This window comes from Ambystoma mexicanum, chromosome 14 (genome assembly GCF_040938575.1).
Source record: "Ambystoma mexicanum isolate Mex_15411 chromosome 14, UKY_AmexF1_1, whole genome shotgun sequence".
Classification (NCBI taxonomy): domain Eukaryota; kingdom Metazoa; phylum Chordata; class Amphibia; order Caudata; family Ambystomatidae; genus Ambystoma; species Ambystoma mexicanum.
Genome location: NC_090940.1, coordinates 320,077,096 through 320,094,984, shown reverse-complemented (window position 1 = coordinate 320,094,984; position 17,889 = coordinate 320,077,096). Strand labels below are relative to the sequence as shown.

Here is a 17,889-nt window from a genome sequence, read left to right as displayed (position 1 = left end):
ATTTGTTGAAGTGATATCTACTCATGATAATCTGTGACATTCTTAAGATCAACCCGGAACTCCCTTTGCCTATAAGATGTCACTTGATACAGTGGAATATAGTTCACAGTTACCCAGCTACATTTCTAAAGGACATCTCCAACTCTAAATGTCAACTTTGACTCCTCTCTCTCTCCTTCTCTCCACACATCACAGACTTTGCCAAGAAGTCCAGCGTTCAGCTCCATCTCCTTCTCCTTAGGTAGCATTCTACCTTTCCTCACCTTCCCCCAGAAGCTCAAAGTCTCCAAAGCCCTGGTTCTCTCTAAACTTGATTACTGCAACAGCCTCTTCCTCAACCTTCCTCTTTCCTCCCTTTGCCTCCTCCAACTAATCCAGAATAGGGCTGCAAGACTTATCCTTGGCCTTAGGCCCAGGGAGCGCATCGTTCCAGCCCTCAAGTATCTCCACTGGCTCCTGGTGACTGCAAGAATCAAATTCAAAACCCTATGCATCATCCACAATGCTTTCTAGGGCCGGAGACCTTGCTACATCCAGCTTTCCATCCCTAAATACCGCCCAGCCAGAATCCTTTGGTCCTCTGGCACCAACTCTCTGCAGGTCAGATGTTTCTCCAAGCAGGGAGTGGGAGAGAGTGGAGGTAGATTCCTCTCCTCGGCTGGCGCCTCCTTCTCCCCATCAGACTTGAGACAGATCGTCTTAAGTTCTGGAAACTTCTCAAGAACTTCCTTTTCTCCTCTGTCTTCCATTTCCCCCTCCCTTGTTAAACTCTCCACCTGCCGCTGCGACTGGGGCCTGGTCCCTTTCTGAGTCATACAGGGGCCAGACCACCCCTGACCAGTCTTTCCCAGCATCCTTCGCCAGCAATTGCCCTTGGGCTCCCTTTACCGGGCTATCCCTACCCAGTCCGTCCTCCTCCTCCTCCTCCGTACTTGACACCTTGGCCTGTACAGTGCCCCCATCTTTGCACTTCTCCCTCTACCCCTCCTCTGGGCACATATCCTCAAGCACTTGCACGGTAGGATTGTCACAAGGCCAATATAACTGTCTCCTTTTCTTGTTGCGGTTTTTTGTATATCACATCAAATCACATGTCCCCCCCCGTCCCCCCTTCTTGTCTTGTAGCGCCTGGGAACACTTGTGTATAGGCGCCATACAAATGTCCAATAAAATAAATAAAATAAAGAATACATTTAAAGTGAGCAACCCAAGTTGCAGCTCTACAAACTTCAGTACATCGATACACCATTAGACTGTACCTAAAATGCTATGGGGTGGCCCAGGGTATTAAACAGTCAATATGCTGCAGCCATACATTACTGAACCTACCTGCTAAAAGCCTGGGTGAAAGGCTTTAGGCACCTGTGCCCAGTTCCATGTATGACAGATAATGCTTCATACTTCATAGAAGTTCCCATCCTGCCCAGATACACTCTGACAACTGTTCACATCAAAGAACAGTTGAGAATCACCATGTTCAAACGTCAAAAGAGTAATCTCATTATCCACGTCAAAGCAGGAGACAATTTTAGGTAGAAGTAGGCAGATAGCACGAGGACTATCACATCGGGAAGAACTTTCAAGATAGGATTGGTACATACCAGCGCCCTAGCTAACCAAGACACCTGGCTGAGGTGATTGCCATTGGACATATAACTTTCATGGAAACACATATATATGGGAGCTCTGCTAGTGATACAAAAGAACTCTCCTGCAAAGCTTGAAGTACTAAAGGGAGATACCAGAAAGGGATGGGGAAAGGAGCCATACCTTGGAGGAAAAGATACAATTTAATCCTTCAGTAGACGTGATACATACACCATTTACAAACCGTCTAATGCCTGGATTTTATAAAAGATTTTCCCGGGAGGATAGCTCAGCAGCAATGTGCTTGCCTTGGAAACAAGAGGACACGAAGCAACACATGTTCGATCCCCAGGTCCACGCTTAGAAACCTCTGGGTATTAAGCGCGTTATAAATATGCAATAAGACATATCCCTGTAACAGTGCCTCGATGCCCCCGGGCTGTGTGAGCGCTTTAAAAATGCAAATAAATGATTTCTTAAACATTCTGCTTCCTCTTATGAAGCAATCGTCCGCATAAATGGTTCTAGGGGAATACAGATTTCAAGTACCCACTTGCAATTTTCTTTAGGCAGGAATTTGAGAGACCTTGGGTTTTGCTTCCTAGATACCAGAAGTACCCATAGTTTAAGCTGGCCTGTGGATTGGGTATTAACCTGGAACGTACATGCCACAGACTCACTAGTACACGTCTTTGATTGGAGTGATCATGCAACGATATTTTCTTTTTTTTTTACATTTGTAGGCCCACAACTATTCACAATAAATTATTCAAGAAACGGACTTGACTATCACACACATCGAGATGGCATCTTGTATGCAAGTTATATTGTACAATTATACCATGTTGTCATTATTGGGGCTATCAACTTGAATTACCCATTTCAAACAAAAACTACAAAACCTATGGCTAGGTCGGAGTAACTGCTATATGATTAACATTGAACAGCTAAATACATCTTTTAGAAAAGCTAAAAGGAATTAGCAAACAATTCCTCAACGTAGCACCTGATCAATACTTTTACAGGCACGTTCTAAATAAAAACTTGCAATCCAAGTCAACCAACAAAAACAAAATCAGATATGCCAACGGAATTCAGGTATCAGTTAATTCTTCCAGGGAACTTTTTAAGATGCTGAGGGAATTTTAGAAACATTGCTGATCCTGAGGCAGGATTGAAACAGCAGCAGCCTGTTGCAATCAACTGCAATGAGTTTTCAAAAAAAGGATAGAGAGAATATCATGAAGTGCAACATTGCAAACCCCTCACACTATGTTCAATGAACCCACCCACATTATGGGTCCTAAAGGTACCTTAAAATCTTTGGAATTCACACCACTCGCTGTAGAAGACAATAAGGCATTGTAAAAAAGGATTACACCAAGCAGCTGTCAAGGAGACCAATGTCCTTCCATGCTAGTGAAGGAATGCATTGATCAGGCCTTTTATTCCAAGGTTGATCAATAGCTTTCTTAGGGACTCCTATGTTGCAGATTTTTAAGCAAGCCTGGGTTGCACCTATTATTAAGAAGCCTTCTTTAAACCAGGAGACATGAGTGACATATTGAAGATAGCAATTTGCTCGGAGTTTCCAATCTGGATTTGAACCCAATAGGGGCAAAGAATGAGCCTTTTTAGATACCAAAGAAATATTGCATCAGTTTCTGGATTAAGTATAAATTATGCAGCTGAAACTTTTGGCAGCTTTTGATACTCTGGACCCTGGTGCAAAATGTGCACTCACCAGTGGCTAATGATAATTGACTCTGGGCGAGTAAGATATAGTGTGCTGTGTATATGCATATAATTGTGGTGGTAAGTGGCTGTTTATGACAGGCTAGTAGCTTGCAATTTGAACTGTGGACCCCTGCTCTTCACCATTCCATTATATTACAACGAGTAGAGATGGTGTCGGGATTATCAAAGAGTGCCATCGACTGGATATACTCAAATTTGAAAACCAGAAAATGTTTGGTAAGAACTGAACAGTTCAAGTCTAGACCTAAACTGGTGATATGTGGTATCCCAAAGGGTGCATGCATTTGACCATTGTTCAAGTTATACATCAATCTCTTGCATGATCTATTAACTAGTCTAGAAGTCGCATTCCATTACTATACAGACAACAAAATGATCTTCCAGTTTGGTGGTGATTAGATATTGAACATGCAACATATCTAGCCAACTGTCTTTCGGGTTGATACCTTGATTTAAAAAAACTTGCTACCCCAGAATCAAAACAAGATTGAGATCTTACTCTTAGCTTCTACATGTATGCAGTCTAAATTCCCGATTCCCACTTTCATATTAAGATACGTCTCTATATTCCCACACCATAAAAGATTAAATCCCTCAAGTTAAATTTGACTGTAATCTGTCTATCGACCAACATGTCAACAACCTAGTATGCTCCACAAATGACCAACTAATGTTGCTAGGCCAACTTTGGCCTCATACAATCAAAGGAAAACCGCTCTGCTATTGCCTACGCCATCATTGGTGAGAAGATCAATTACTTTAACATGTTATTTTTGGGGACAAAGATTAGCAACCTACAAAAACTGCAAGTGCTTCACAATTATGTGTCCAGGATTGTGACCAATACCTCTCGATATGAAGCACATTTCTCCAGTTCTAAGGGGTCTACATTGGCTGCCAATCCGACAGCGTATCACTTTTACAACTCTGTTAATGTTTCGCGCCACAAACTAAATGCATAATGTGGTGGAATACATCAGCTTAACACAAAACGACCATCATAATTCCGAAATATAAGAATACATGAACCCTGGCCAGTTCCTTTGTTGTTTAGTCAACCAAGCTGTGAAACACATAACCAGAAAACACGTGTTTCATAGAAGGCTTTAGTGTTTTAACATGAAAATTAAAACTGTTCTTTTACAATCAATGCCCCTGTTGCTCTCCTATTCCTACTCCTCTCTGCCCTTTAGTTTGCCCTCTTTTCCAGCATAGCCGAGCGTACTTCATGCCTTTGAGTCACTACCTGATAAAAATGCCAATTAAAATAAAATCATAAACTTCTGAACGGTCATTGCGTCTTTTGGTGAGGCCCAAAAGTCCCAGATTTGGGAGCGATAAGTGGGAATGTGATGGTTGAGGGCTAACACAAACAGATCAATTCAGTGATAACTCAATGTGTAACACATCTTGCAAAAAGCCACGCCAGAAAGAGAAAAGTCATAGGAGGTGGGGGTGGCAGTAAGAGACCCTGCTGAGCGATTCTTCTCGAATGGTATTGCACCCCAAAGGCCTGTTGCTCATAGTGATAGGAGCCTGCAGACTTGCTCATTTTCTGAACCAGGTCCGCTAATGAGACAACTCTGGTACCCCGCTGACAGTTCATGTACGATGTGGCTACCAGGTTGTCTGCGCAGCCTAAAACACAGAGACTGATACCAGAGTTCTCAAACTGAGGGATGGATTCAAATATTGCCATTAGCTCACTCCAAATAGAGAATCTGTTGGCTTTCCAATGAGTCAGAAGTCCTTAAACTGAACTGATAAGGAATTGACGGTCACCACCTGGCATCTCATATTATCACTAACAGGACTGGAGAAGTTGTGTGCCCTTCAAGATGTGTTCATTCATAAGCAACCACTGAGGAGCTACCCACAAAATCTGAGGAATAATTAATTTCTAAACTAATAAACCCTCAGGAGAGGTCAGACTAAACAGCTTAGTTGAAGCCTTGCAACGGAACAGTAAACACGCAGGCCCCCATTTGCCCGTGGTCACGCAACCACCAGCGGGTAGGAGCCCGATTTATTTTTAAATGTTTTTACTGCCATTTATAATATGCAACTCAATTCACCATCGTTATCATGCATGTGTGTGTGGGCAGGAGCCTGATTAGAGCCAACACAACTCAAATAACATCTTGAAGCTTCAGAGCTCTCCTCACAGGTAGAAATATCTTTTCCAGGCAGGTATGAATGCAAGAACTTGCACCAGGGCAGTAGAGACTTCCTGTGATTGCCCATCCACTTATCAAAATTGTAGTAGAGCAGAACTGCTCTACTAGTGTGAGCTCAAGTGTTTATATTATAATTGGTTATTTATAATGCGCTTACTACCTAGAGGTTTCTAAGCGCGGACCCGTGGATCGAACCTGTGTTGCTTCGCGTTGTCTTGCTTTCAAAGTCAGCGCCTCAATGCCCTTGGGCTGTTTGTGTGCTATATAAATGTAATAAATAAATAAAGTCAAGCGTAATGTGTGATGACGCCCAGTTTGGTCCGGAGAGGGATCGGATGGGGCCAGTTAGGGCGGTGGGCTACTGCACAATAAAATGAAGGGGCGCTACGGTGAGAATCTCCTGCTCTTAGCCCACCAAAACCAGCGGGTTCGGATAGGGGACCACCACATTAGTTCTAGTCCTACTACTGGCCTTTCAACTACTGCTGTATGCAAGGCAAAGACAACTACCGTGGTCCATGTCCATGCAGACCAGCGGGAATTGGGTATTGAAGAGAGTACGGATGATCAACCTGATGTCTCAATCTCATTTTGCTCCTGTGCGTGTAACAGCCCAAAAGCAGAACACAGAGCAGTAGCCAGCCCACATGCACATGAATCAGACTTCAAAGATGGCAGACGGCCCTATTAAAGGTGTGATCTGTGGTATGGACTGCATAGCAAATAGATCCCTTTATACCCTTGAATCTTAACCATGTAACAAAAAACAAGCACGCAGAACAATTGCCAATCACACGTGCAGACCATAGATTGCAGCACAACACAGGGGCATGGGGAAACAGAAATTGAGACCCTTCAAAAGTCCAGAGAAAAAGACAGCGAATGTGGTTGCTTGTAATATGTGACAAATCAAGGGAATTCGTCCCTTCTCCCAAAGGGGAGGCCCCCCACGCCTTGTGAAGCTAGGGAGGTAAGTCTGCTCCGCAACACCCACCCTAGGGGTTGAGGCAAGTGGGACCTCACCGTCAGAGCCTCCCCCTTAGGACACAAGGACTCCAATTCCCATGAGGAACTCCCTAAAGCTGTACACACAATGATGCCATAAAAAACCAGAACATTTTAAAAACCAAGACTGATTCAAGAAATCACAAGAGACTATTTGTGGATTACATATTAATAAGAAGTTCTGTAGACTAGTGCTAGAAGTACCCTCGGGAGAAGGGAGGCATTCTCTAGATCTAGGTTAGTGTTAGGGTCAGTTAGGTTTTGTTTTGGATGGCGGACGTATTCCTTTGGACATTCACGAAAGACTGACAAGCACCTTAGTTAGTAACATAGGCAGGGACCACTCATAGTGATAGGGAAAGTTAGGCCTTATAATTTTACTTTAATTAAAACTTGTGAACCATGCACTCAAAGTCTGTGTCCTCCTTCTGACACGCCGCAAATAGCAATGCAACAAGGCATGGAGAGGTGGAGGTGCAGAGAGAACTGAATATGCAGGAGGGGGTGGAGTTGTGGAAAAGGGCAGAGAGTATTGGAGTTGGAGAGAGAGAGCTGAGATGGAGATACAGAGAGGGCAGAGGGGTGTGCGGAAGCAGCAGGAAATGTTTGTGCAGAGAGTGTTGAGGCTGCAAAAAGAATTGGAGGGGGAAATCATCCAGGAGGAGAAGAAAGTATAGAGAATGGAAGAGGTGAGAGGACGAAGGGAGAAATTATCATGAAGAGAGTGCAGAAGTGTTTGGAGGATGGGAATAAGGGGGAGAAAAAAGTGGAGCACAGGTTGGAGGGAATACAATTTTTAAAAAAGCATGAGTATAGAGAAAGTTAGGAGACTAGGATGGTAGGAGGGAGGATAGAAAACCAAGAAGAGTGAAGAAGGTGGAAAGTGAGTAATGGAGATAGTGACACAGGAGGTACAGAGTAGGAAGACTGGCCAACGACCAAACTTTATTAGGAGGAGAAAGGCAACAGAAACCAGCAGAAGGACAATGGGAAGTTCCCTGGAGATACATGGCCAGTAAGGCACCGTCAGCCTATCTGTGTCTTGGGAAGTGGGAGGAGGAAGGAGATTTGCAGTGAAACAGAGAGGTGGTTAGCCAACATATATCTAAAGGGTTAAAACTGAGATCTAGGCACAGGATCCCAGGCATGAGCGAGCATCGGTTCAGTGAGGAGGAAAGTGAAACAGGTTTGGGTGATGGACTCAAGCTCTGGGATAGGAAAGCACAATAGCACCTAAAGCCACTGCTCACCCACCTCACTTTTGGAAGATGCTATGGACCTTACTGCAACAAATGTTGGAACTTCAGTGAGAGATTTGGTGTCAGGTTTGCGCATTACCTTACTTGATCTGGGCGCCCTTCCTGGGTAGAGAAAGGGTCTGTCCTTCCGTGCAGCCATTATGTATGCTGGAGGAACAGAGAAATGGAGTAGCCATACCAGAGGAGCAGCCCAATAGAGGGAAAAACTCACGAGAAAAAACCCTCTTGAAGGTCCAGGATGGTTGTAAGCAGGACCGGCACGGAATTGCTCAATATCAAGGAGCAGCAGTGTATGGTCTCGGGCGGGATACTCTGCCAGGACGTGGGCAGTCAAAAGGAGAGGTAAGGCCATTATGGAACGAACATATACTCCAGGTAAGGTAAGGATAGTAACAAGAAAGATCAACAGAATGTAGGTAGGGAATCATGGAAGAAGGTAAGGGAAGCGACGTGGCAACGGAAGGAGAGCAGTTGCGGCGTAACACTTACTGATTGATATTTGGTCTTATGGAAAGCAGCTTCTGAGTAACGAAGATCCGGATCTGACAGCATACGAGATGAACGTAGGTGCCATCTTGGAACGGGCGTGAATAGATATAACGGCCTGTCTTGGTGTGGGAACGGCTCATTTCGAGCGGGCCCATAAGGACCAGTGGGGGCGAATCCTAACAGTTTGCTTTGTCAGAGAAAGGCTACCCAACCAGTGGCCACAGAGGGGAGAAAAGGCCCACCAAGATGTCATCAATTAATCCAAGTTGTGACTGAGTGACACTGGGCGGGGACGGGGAACGAGACTATTGTGGTTAAGGAGTTTGGCTAATATGTCTTCTTCACAGAACAAGTGGAGGAATAGACTGGTAAACTTACTGACACTTTGTCAATCGGTCACACCAGGAGCAGACGTAGGGGGTGTACACTGAGGACTATTGCCACAATGGAGGATAACTGAGGGTCCTGGGATTGCCACACAGGAGAAGAAACACAACAGATGACTTCTTTCTGTTAAACCGCCACCTCAATAGAGACGTGGCTGAACCCTGGAGGAGGTGGGAGATGCAACCCTGAGATTGTTAGGTCATTATTCCTTTTAGCTCCTTGAGAAATATCCTTTACAGTGTCAAGGACGGTTTCTTGTGAAACCCCAAATAAAGAGTTTCCTTGCTTCCGTGGTCATGTTTTCCAATGTCTTTAGGACTCTGCATGGACAGATGATCCATCTGGGCATGAAGCAACCAGGTATCCAGATACGGATAGAGTTGTATTGCATCTGTGTGAAGGACTTGCACAACTGGAGTAAATATTTTGATAAGGCTGCCTCGAAGCCAAGGGTCAAGACCTGTACATAAAGCGAGAACATGCTACCATGACACACAAAGCATTGGTCTGCTGCAAGGATTAGGAGAATACATTATGTATTTTGCAGGTTCGAGGTCATGAAATCCCCTGGGGCGAGACTCTTCCCCTTGAGATTGACTGGATTCTATCCTGAAAGTTGGAGCTACTATGAACTTGTTGACCATATTAAAATCCAGAACTTTTAAAAAACACTTGAAACCTTTGCTACCAAAAAGAGAGGCGACTAACGACGTGTGACTCTTTCTCCCACTGGAACAACAATGATGGCACCCTTTGATAACATGTCTAGTATTTCTTGCTTCATGGAGGAGGCCCTTACAGCATCCCTGGGGATAGGAGCTTCCAGGAAGAGTGATGAAGTTGTAATTTCCTTGCATTCTCGCTCGCCGACAAGTGAGAAGGATGAAGCAGCAACCGCGAGTGCGGGTCCCTGGAGTTGTTTCTGTCCATCAGGGTGGGAGTGAAAGGGACTCAGCAGCTCTCTGGTGATCCGTAGAGTTGTGCATCTCACAGGGACAGAGTCATAGCTGCTTTGTAATAAAAAAAAGAAAAAAAAGGGGGGATCCAGCCCCAATGCATATCTGGACTCTGAAGGTAGGATCACCTCGCCAGGATTACATTCATTGTACATTGCTCAATGACACCATCTAGCCTGTCACATGGTGGTTTAAAGGCTAGGAGTACAATGGGTGCAGACAAATCTTACACTCTGGGACAGTTGGACCCATCATGGTTATGGGCCTATACATTGAAACTGTGACTGTGTAAGTGGCTTTGCTGACCTGCATATATGTTTCCACTCTGGGGCACAGACCCAGTTTAAGTTTACATTTCAGTGTAATTTACTCAGCAGAAACCCCACTCTTTCGGCGGGGGAGGGGTCATTTGAACAATGTTTTCTGCACTAAGGAGCAACTCCTCCAAGAATTGGACTATTTGTTGATTTTATGTAGGCACAACTTGCCACATTCCTGGATTCTTTATTCATATATCTCTCCTCCGCAGGAGCCTCCCGCTAGAATGGCCTACCTGCCCCTCTCAAGCTTGAGACGGGTCTCCTTAAGTTCTTAAGTTAAGATTCTCCTTTTCACTTCTTCCTTACCTTTCCCCCTCCCCCAAAACCCCCTCATCTGCCACAGTGACTGGCTACCTGGTTCCTTCTGAGTTCTTGTCACCAGGATCGGTGATATCCTCGCCAGAGAACGTAGAATCCGATTCTCCACCCTCCCCTAACTCCTCACCTTCGTATCTTCTTCCTGTACCCTTCTTTCCTTTACTTCTTGGTCGCTCCTTTTTTTTATGTAGGTAGGGGCGCCCACGGAAGGAAGCCACCGTGTCACCCAAAAAGGGTTTCCGGTGCCTCCTCCCGGGAACGCCAGGAAGGGGAAAAAGCCAAAAGGCACAAAAAAACCCTAAGCGACCTGCGTGACTCTCCTAAGGAATGAGCTGGTATGCTGGGAGAATGCAGTCGGCTGAAGCTGAACTCCGTGGTAGAAAGGATGAGGCTCCGGAGGAAAGTAGACAGTAGTAGTACGGAATCTCACTAGGAGAACCAAGTCCATAGGTGAAGCACAATGTATAGGCAGTCCTTAAACAGGCCGGGAACTGGTACACGGGAGATCACAGAGGAAGGTATCCGAATCAGAAGAATCAGCAATCCAAGAAAACAGGCCTAGGTCTGGTACACAAGGAGGCAGTCAGGAGGAGATAAAATAACAGGAAGGGGAAGAATAAGGAGGAGGACCGAAGCAGAGAAGGGACGGGAGAAGGAAGGAAGTGAGGAGAGAGGAAGGGAATAATAGTAGAAGGCAAAAAAGGGGCAGCAGGCAAAACAAGGGGAAGAGGACAAGGACCCGATAGAGATCGGGTACTTCAGCAGCGAGAGCGAGTGAGAGAAGAGCAGGCAAATGGGCAGACAGCACTAACGGAGGAAACCGGAAGCGTTGCAACGCGTACACAACCCGGAAGGAGCTGTATTTATACTCTGGGCTGCGTAAGCGCGCATACGCACGGGCGGAGCTGCAGGTGGGCGTGACAGGCTACCAGCATGCACGGCAGGATAATGTCCGCGCCGCCAGCGGTTCCACAGGCGCCAAGTGCAGCGCGGCATGACAGTACTACATGGCTCCAGGCCCTCGCCCAGTCCACCCGCTCCTTGCGCTTAGCAGGTAGACCCTCTGCCCCTGCAATCCCTGGCACTTGCCCTCCTGGCCTATCCTTAGCACTCTCCTAGGCCCTGTGGCTTTCCCCCCTTTCACTTGCGCTCTGTCCTCTTTCACCCGCACTTCCACTTCCCTCCCAAGCACTTTGCATTCGTGCACACACGCACCCCCCCTCGCACTTCTTGTTACTGCACTTGCACGGTCCTAGTAGGACCGTTATTGTTATCTTTCTACCCTGTCCCCCCCCTACCCTTATTGTCTTGTGGCGCCATGAACCACCATTTGTTGTATAGGTGCCTTACAAATATCCAATAAATAAATCTAACAGCATCCAAGTAACTAAAATGTCATCTGCTGTCACACGAAGTCTATAGGTAAATGCAGCATGCATTAAGATATTCTTGTCATCAATGACATCTCACCTTCTGTGGTCTACTGTGAGAAGAAAGCACCAAGTTGGTCTCAAATGGAAATTAACTGCTACGCTTCAGAGCTCCTGGATTTGCTGCTGATTGTTTAAATTAAAATTCAAAGGAGGAACTGCTATATTCACACTACATATCTCTCTACAGCAGATGTGTGATAAAGCCCTCTGAGGTTCTCAATAGACCCTCAATGAGTCATCTACATAAGAGAGAACTGCACTCTTTCACCTACAGCAACTAACAGTAAGAAAGATTTTATTATTCCATTACATAAGAGTTCAGAAACATGTTGGCTGTTTTTTGTTTATACACATTTTTAATCAGTTTTCTTCTATAGGCCAAGTTTTAATACATTGCCTGTTGGCATTATTTCTAAACATAACTATTTATGTTACGTGAACATCGACTTGTACGAAAGTATATTCCCCCACTGTAGGAGAGTTATACATTTAATATAAAAATATGAATTCTGTATCTCCTTCCTGCATGGTTTATTCAGAGTCATATTTGATTTAGTGCATTTTCCAATTATGCAGGGCCAAATTAATGGTGAAAAGTATTTGGCTTTTATCGGATTGACTCACTGGGCCTCATCACTAGTTGGGCGGTATCCGGGCTGTAATACCACTCAAATATAATAGCATTAGCGCCAGCCGTTCTGGCGTTATTACCGCCGGGTCATGGGTTGGGCGTTAACAGTAAATCCCCAGTCCCCTTTGGACCCAATGGAGCATTTTCAGCGCTAATACGGCAGTAACAGCACCGAAAAACAGCACTAAATGGGATTTTCATCTCCAGAAAAAAGCTGGAGGTAAAAAAGTCCATTTAGCGCCCAACTCGTGATCGGTGTGTGGGAGGACAGGTCCATGAGACCCCCCTCCCCGACATACCCCACCTGTGTAAGGTCCGTGGCTCGTCAGAGGCACCCCTGTCGCCTGTGCTCAGGTGACGGGGTGGCTGCTGATCGACACACGGGCCCAATCGATTTGCACTGTAACAGACCATGGACTCCATTTTGGGAGCGTCAACACTCCATTTTAGATAATAGCGACCTAAACCCCAATGAGACAGCCTGCCTGCGAATGCTGCAGCTTGGCCCCCACTCACTGTGCACAGGGAGCCATGCCCTCCCCCGGCGCCTCCACCCCATGGTAGATCCGCTGAAGGCCCGTTCTCACGAGCAACCAGACACGAACATATATCAGAACAAACACTATCATTTACCTTCCGCAGTGCATCACTGTCCCCGAAGTGACCTGACTAGCAGTCCAAGCCTGGAAAATAACAAGCACCATCTCAATTGAACAGGCCACGACCCAGCATCTAACCCCTAACATTTAAGATATATGGTGTCAATACCCTCTTCGTATGAACCCCTGTCGATGTCCCCAAATGAAGTGTTAACCACATACCAAAGCCTAACGATTCATAGGGTTGCTATGTTAATTTTAAACACCAGTGTTGGGGAAGGGATAAAAGTTCATAAGTATTGGTAAAGTAAGAATGACCTCAGCCTGTGTACGATACCATGTGCCTTGAAGACTCAAAGGGCTTGATAGAGCCCACCTGGTGCTAACTAATGAATGCTGCTAAGTACAAAGGAAGGCAGAAAAAGCATTACCGAGAATATTTGTGTGTCATACAGTGGGACACGTTTAAATGTATGGACAACAATGTAAATGTACTATCACCTCTGAACGTATTGCTTCTATGCTCCTGAGTACACCACCAAACCTAATGCTACCTAATGTGTTATCCAACTGCTACCGTGTGTGATTGCTAAAATGTAGTCATCCGATGTTCCGTGATGTATGAAACACTGCCAGACTTTCATAGTCGTATATGAAATAGTAAATGAATGTATAGGTATTAGAAATGTGTAATCACTCTAATATTACTAACTTTATTAACCGTCTCCTCGTTCTATATAGTGTGCAGCCCAGGCACAGAGAATTGCTCATACACACAAGGCCATCTCCCCCTCCTCCCGCCAAGGTCCGCCAGGGCTAGCTGGTGCACGGGCAGCACAGCTGCAACTCCCCTCATTCTGTTGGACCCGCTTCAAGTATTCACCTCCCCCATATCCGAGGCCGCCATGGTCGGCCAAATGAAGTATTTCCAACCTGTTCCTAAACCCCACCGCCTCAAGGGGCCAAAGGTGCACCTTCACTGATCCAGTAGTACTCCAGCTCACCCCGAGTTAATGGGCCTTGGAGAATAGATATTCAACTCTGTACTAACATATAATAAAGTAATTCTTCACTACATCTAACAAGAACAGAATGCCAGGGCAACTCACCTCGTGCCCTCAGACCAAACACCCCAGTTTTTTGACACCCGGTCAACAGGTCAAAAGTAACAGTGCACTGATGTATTGGCGAAGCTCCACATTGCATGTTGTTCCTTCGGTATCCTATTATTTCTTAGAGTCACATTTTGTAGGATTTACAGGACAACTGGAATCGTCTAACGGATGAGTGTTTGTGTGTGCGTGGCCACAAGGGCAGAATGTTAGGGCAGCCATCTATCAACGACACTGACCGCGCCTGGCCTGGCAGCCCCACCCCGATGAGCCCACCAGACCCATCCACCCCACGTTGGCACCACGCTGATGTCCACCAATCCTGGAGCTGCTCATCACTGCTGCGCCTATAGTTAGTCGACGCCACCCAATCCCTAAGACTATGTGCCCCCTATAGTGTGTAGGACTCGTGACGTGGTTTTGTAATAAATAAGACTGTCTTTGCTATTGTCAGACAGAGCGCTCTCGGAGCTTGCAGAGTCCTTTGCATGCCCTATTTGACTAGATAAAAAACCCTTTACATTCACCCGCACTTTGTCGTGGTCTCATTCTCTTCTGGGGTGTGTCCTTTATTACCTCTCATTGCGGGGGGGGGGGGTACTGCCTTTTGGGGGACGCTTGCTTTCATCGGGCAAGCCCTTAAATGCGGCAGTAATACTATTACTGCCGCATTTAATGGCTACCGCCCAACTTGTGATGAGGCCCACTAAAAGGACTCAGGCTAATGGTACTTGTCCATGCACTCCAAAAATATGGAGTTAAGATTGACTTGTTAGACAGTCCTGGTATCATTCTTTGCATTCTGAGACTTTTAGTTTTAAATTTGCTATGTGAAAGGCAAAACTACAAAACCCAGACTGCAAAGTAAACTCTCGAACTGGATGTCATACTCGGGCACAGAATGGGAAAGCATGAGAGCTCAGTATGACTGAATATTTCTTAACAGCCCTTTACTAGTGTGATCCATGAAAGTAGCAACTGTGCAATTTTGGTGAAAATCTGATTGTGAAATAAAAACTATGTAATTGAATCACAATTTAAGTAGTACATTTGTTCCCATGGTTCAAAAAAGGTAGCAGGCGCCCCTCTCTCGAAAGAACACAGCATGATAACCTGTTCAGTGGTTCCCATGGCACGATACAATATTCTTAATTTATCCGAGGCGTTCAGAGGTCTTAAACCTTGTTCACAAGTGTTATTTTTCATCCTATGCACTGAGTCCATCATGTATAACAAATTACAAAACAAGAAGTCCAATAATGCAACGACGAAAACACTGAATGGTCTTCTGGCCCGACATGGGTCTATTTGTGATCTCTGTGCACGGGAATCAGATGCTAACAATCCAAGACATGCTATGTGTACAAGGCTTAACTTCATTTATTTTAACCAATATGATAACTAAACAAACAGATATCACTATGTAATGATATTACAACCTAATAAATCAAACTGACCAGAAATCACATATAGCTATGTGGAAAACTGGGAATGGCAAGGCGGCAGAATCATTTAGTTTTAACATTGGGTAAAGGTGGTAACCCTACTGCCTACCCTGGGAGTCTCTACCATTCCTGTCACTTGATATTCCCTTCTCCAACTACCCCGCTGGGAAACTCGTCTTCCAACCTTCTCTGAGGTACAAATCGTCCCCTTGTGTATGTAGGCACTTCATGTCCCTGATTACAAGGATACTCTCTCTCCGTCGCATATTATCAATGCCTCTCCTCGGATACCCTACGCTCAGTGATTTAAATGATCCTGTCCCCCTCATCAATGCCTGGTCTGCCTCCTTGCCTCCCGCAGGGCTGGCACACTGAGTGCTAGTCCGAATTTGTCATCATTTGCTTTTAGTTTAAGATGGTGCATGCGTGGCACACTGGGCTCCAGGGGCGCGATTGCTAGAAATCACACTGATCAGTGATGCTGGCGCACCCTGCATGTTCTAGTGCTTCCAGGGTGCATCGGTGCTGCCTGGTTTTGTTCCTGCCCTGCCTGAAGCAAAGAGCTAAAGCTAAGTGTTTTAATGTATGCCTGCATACTTGTGTGCACATTTGAATGTAACGTATGCAGTGTGTGCAAAACTTTTTGAGAGACTCTGTAGCTGTGCATCCATGTATGTGTATGTTGTTAGCATTAGAGAGTGTGTGTTTGGGTGTGTAGTTTGTGTATGTGGGTGGGTGTGAATGAAATACATGCTTGTGCTTGTACGGTTGTGGAGATAAAGCTGATTTCTATTGTGTTCTCATGCAAGTCATTTACAGTGGCAATTACTGGCATTGATAGGTTGTGGCCTGAGGCGTATGCAAGTAATTTACACTGACCATTACTGGCAAAGAAAGACTGCGGTAACAGCTTCATTAAAGTGACTTAAGGAGTTCACTACTGGCATAGATGTAATGTGACCGCAGGATCATACAAGGGATCTAGTGGCCATTACTCAGGCATAGACAGGTTGTGACGTATGGCCCATAAATGTGATTTAAAGTGGCCACCCTTGGCAAAGATAGGTTGCGGCCACTGAATCATACAAGAGATTTACAATGACGATAACTGGCATGGATAGGTTGTGGACTCTGGCTCATGTAAGGGATTTACTGTGACCATAGATTGATTGCAGCCACAGGTTCTGGCCTCATACTCATCCGAGTGATTTACATACAGTGACCATTTCACTGACTTAGGTAGATTGTGTCTGCAGCCTTATGAAAATGCAGGCAGTGCTCCTGGGTACCTCATTTCTCTAAAAAAGAAATGTGCTTTTAAAATGTACCATTTCAACACATCCTTTTGATTTTCTCCCTCAGAGAGCCCTCGAAACTGCCTACATTTGTTTTTGCTACCTTGCTACACACGGGCAGTTGCACTAATATGTGGAAATATTCAGGCCCCTAAACTGAAAATATTCACCAGAGGCAACTGGCCGGAACAATGGAATTTACTGGCAGAAACAGTAAGCATTCCTTCCGGTTACTCCTTCCGGTTACCCTTCCGTCTCGTCTTTGCAGGTACCACCACCTCTCATAAACTATCATGTCTGGTGCCACCTCCTCTTCTGTGTTCATCGCCTAACTCGGCAGTACCCCTCTCTCCCTGACCCGTGTCTGCAATCTCACTAGACAAACTGATTCTGAGGCTAATTCACCTTTTCTTGCGCCGTTTTGCACTTCACTTGTGGGCTCTGAAAAAGCCGGGAACAGTGCCATCCTTAGCCAATATTAGTGGGGTAGTGACTAGTTCCCATCCGAGAAACGGACCATAGCAACGGCCCGCCCAGTCTTCTTCACGTGACCTCTGATGTCAAAGCGAACACAAACCACTGTAATGGTTAGTTCCCATCCGAGAAATGGACCTTAGCAATACTCCGCCTCTTCCCCTCACGTGGGCTGCACGTTAAGACTTGTCTTGGTGGTCACGTGTCTCAGGTTGCGCACTTCCACACCGCAAAGGCGTTGCACTGGCGGGAACATCGTGGTTGCGCTTAAGACAGCATCGTTCGCCGAGAGCTGAGAAACCCCTTAATTCCTCCGTTACTAAGCGAATTTGCTTTACAGGAAGTCTAAAAGCTGTCGCATAGTAACTTGGTTGTTATTTTAGTGCAGTGTGGCGATTTGGCCTGCCCGGAGGAGAGTGTAATTCGGTGTATTTTGGGGAATCGTTATGGACAAAGGGTTTTTTTTATGTAGCGGGGCCGAGCCTGGGCATTCCTCCGTTTCCATTATACCAGTTTTCAGATTGTTATTTTCATTTTTTTTCTCGTAGGGAAGCTTTTTTTGTCCTTCCCGCTGTAGGCTTCCTTGGGAGGGGATTTGTTATGTCGAACAGAGAGAACGCGAGGTGCGTTGGGACATACTAGAT

At 45.5% G+C, this 17,889-nt stretch overlaps 1 protein-coding gene across 1 annotated transcript in view; it reads right to left on the bottom strand.

Annotated features, from left to right (window-relative positions):
* The window catches only part of NRDE2 (NRDE-2, necessary for RNA interference, domain containing), a 746,570-nt gene extending 729,234 nt beyond the window's left edge, over nt 1-17,336 (bottom strand). The window contains exon 1 of the mRNA XM_069637454.1: nt 17,177-17,336. Within this exon, the coding sequence (XP_069493555.1) occupies nt 17,177-17,237 (61 nt within the window). The 5' untranslated portion in view covers nt 17,238-17,336. The remainder of the gene's footprint in view (nt 1-17,176) is intronic.
* Between the last annotated feature and the right edge of the window lie 553 nt (nt 17,337-17,889).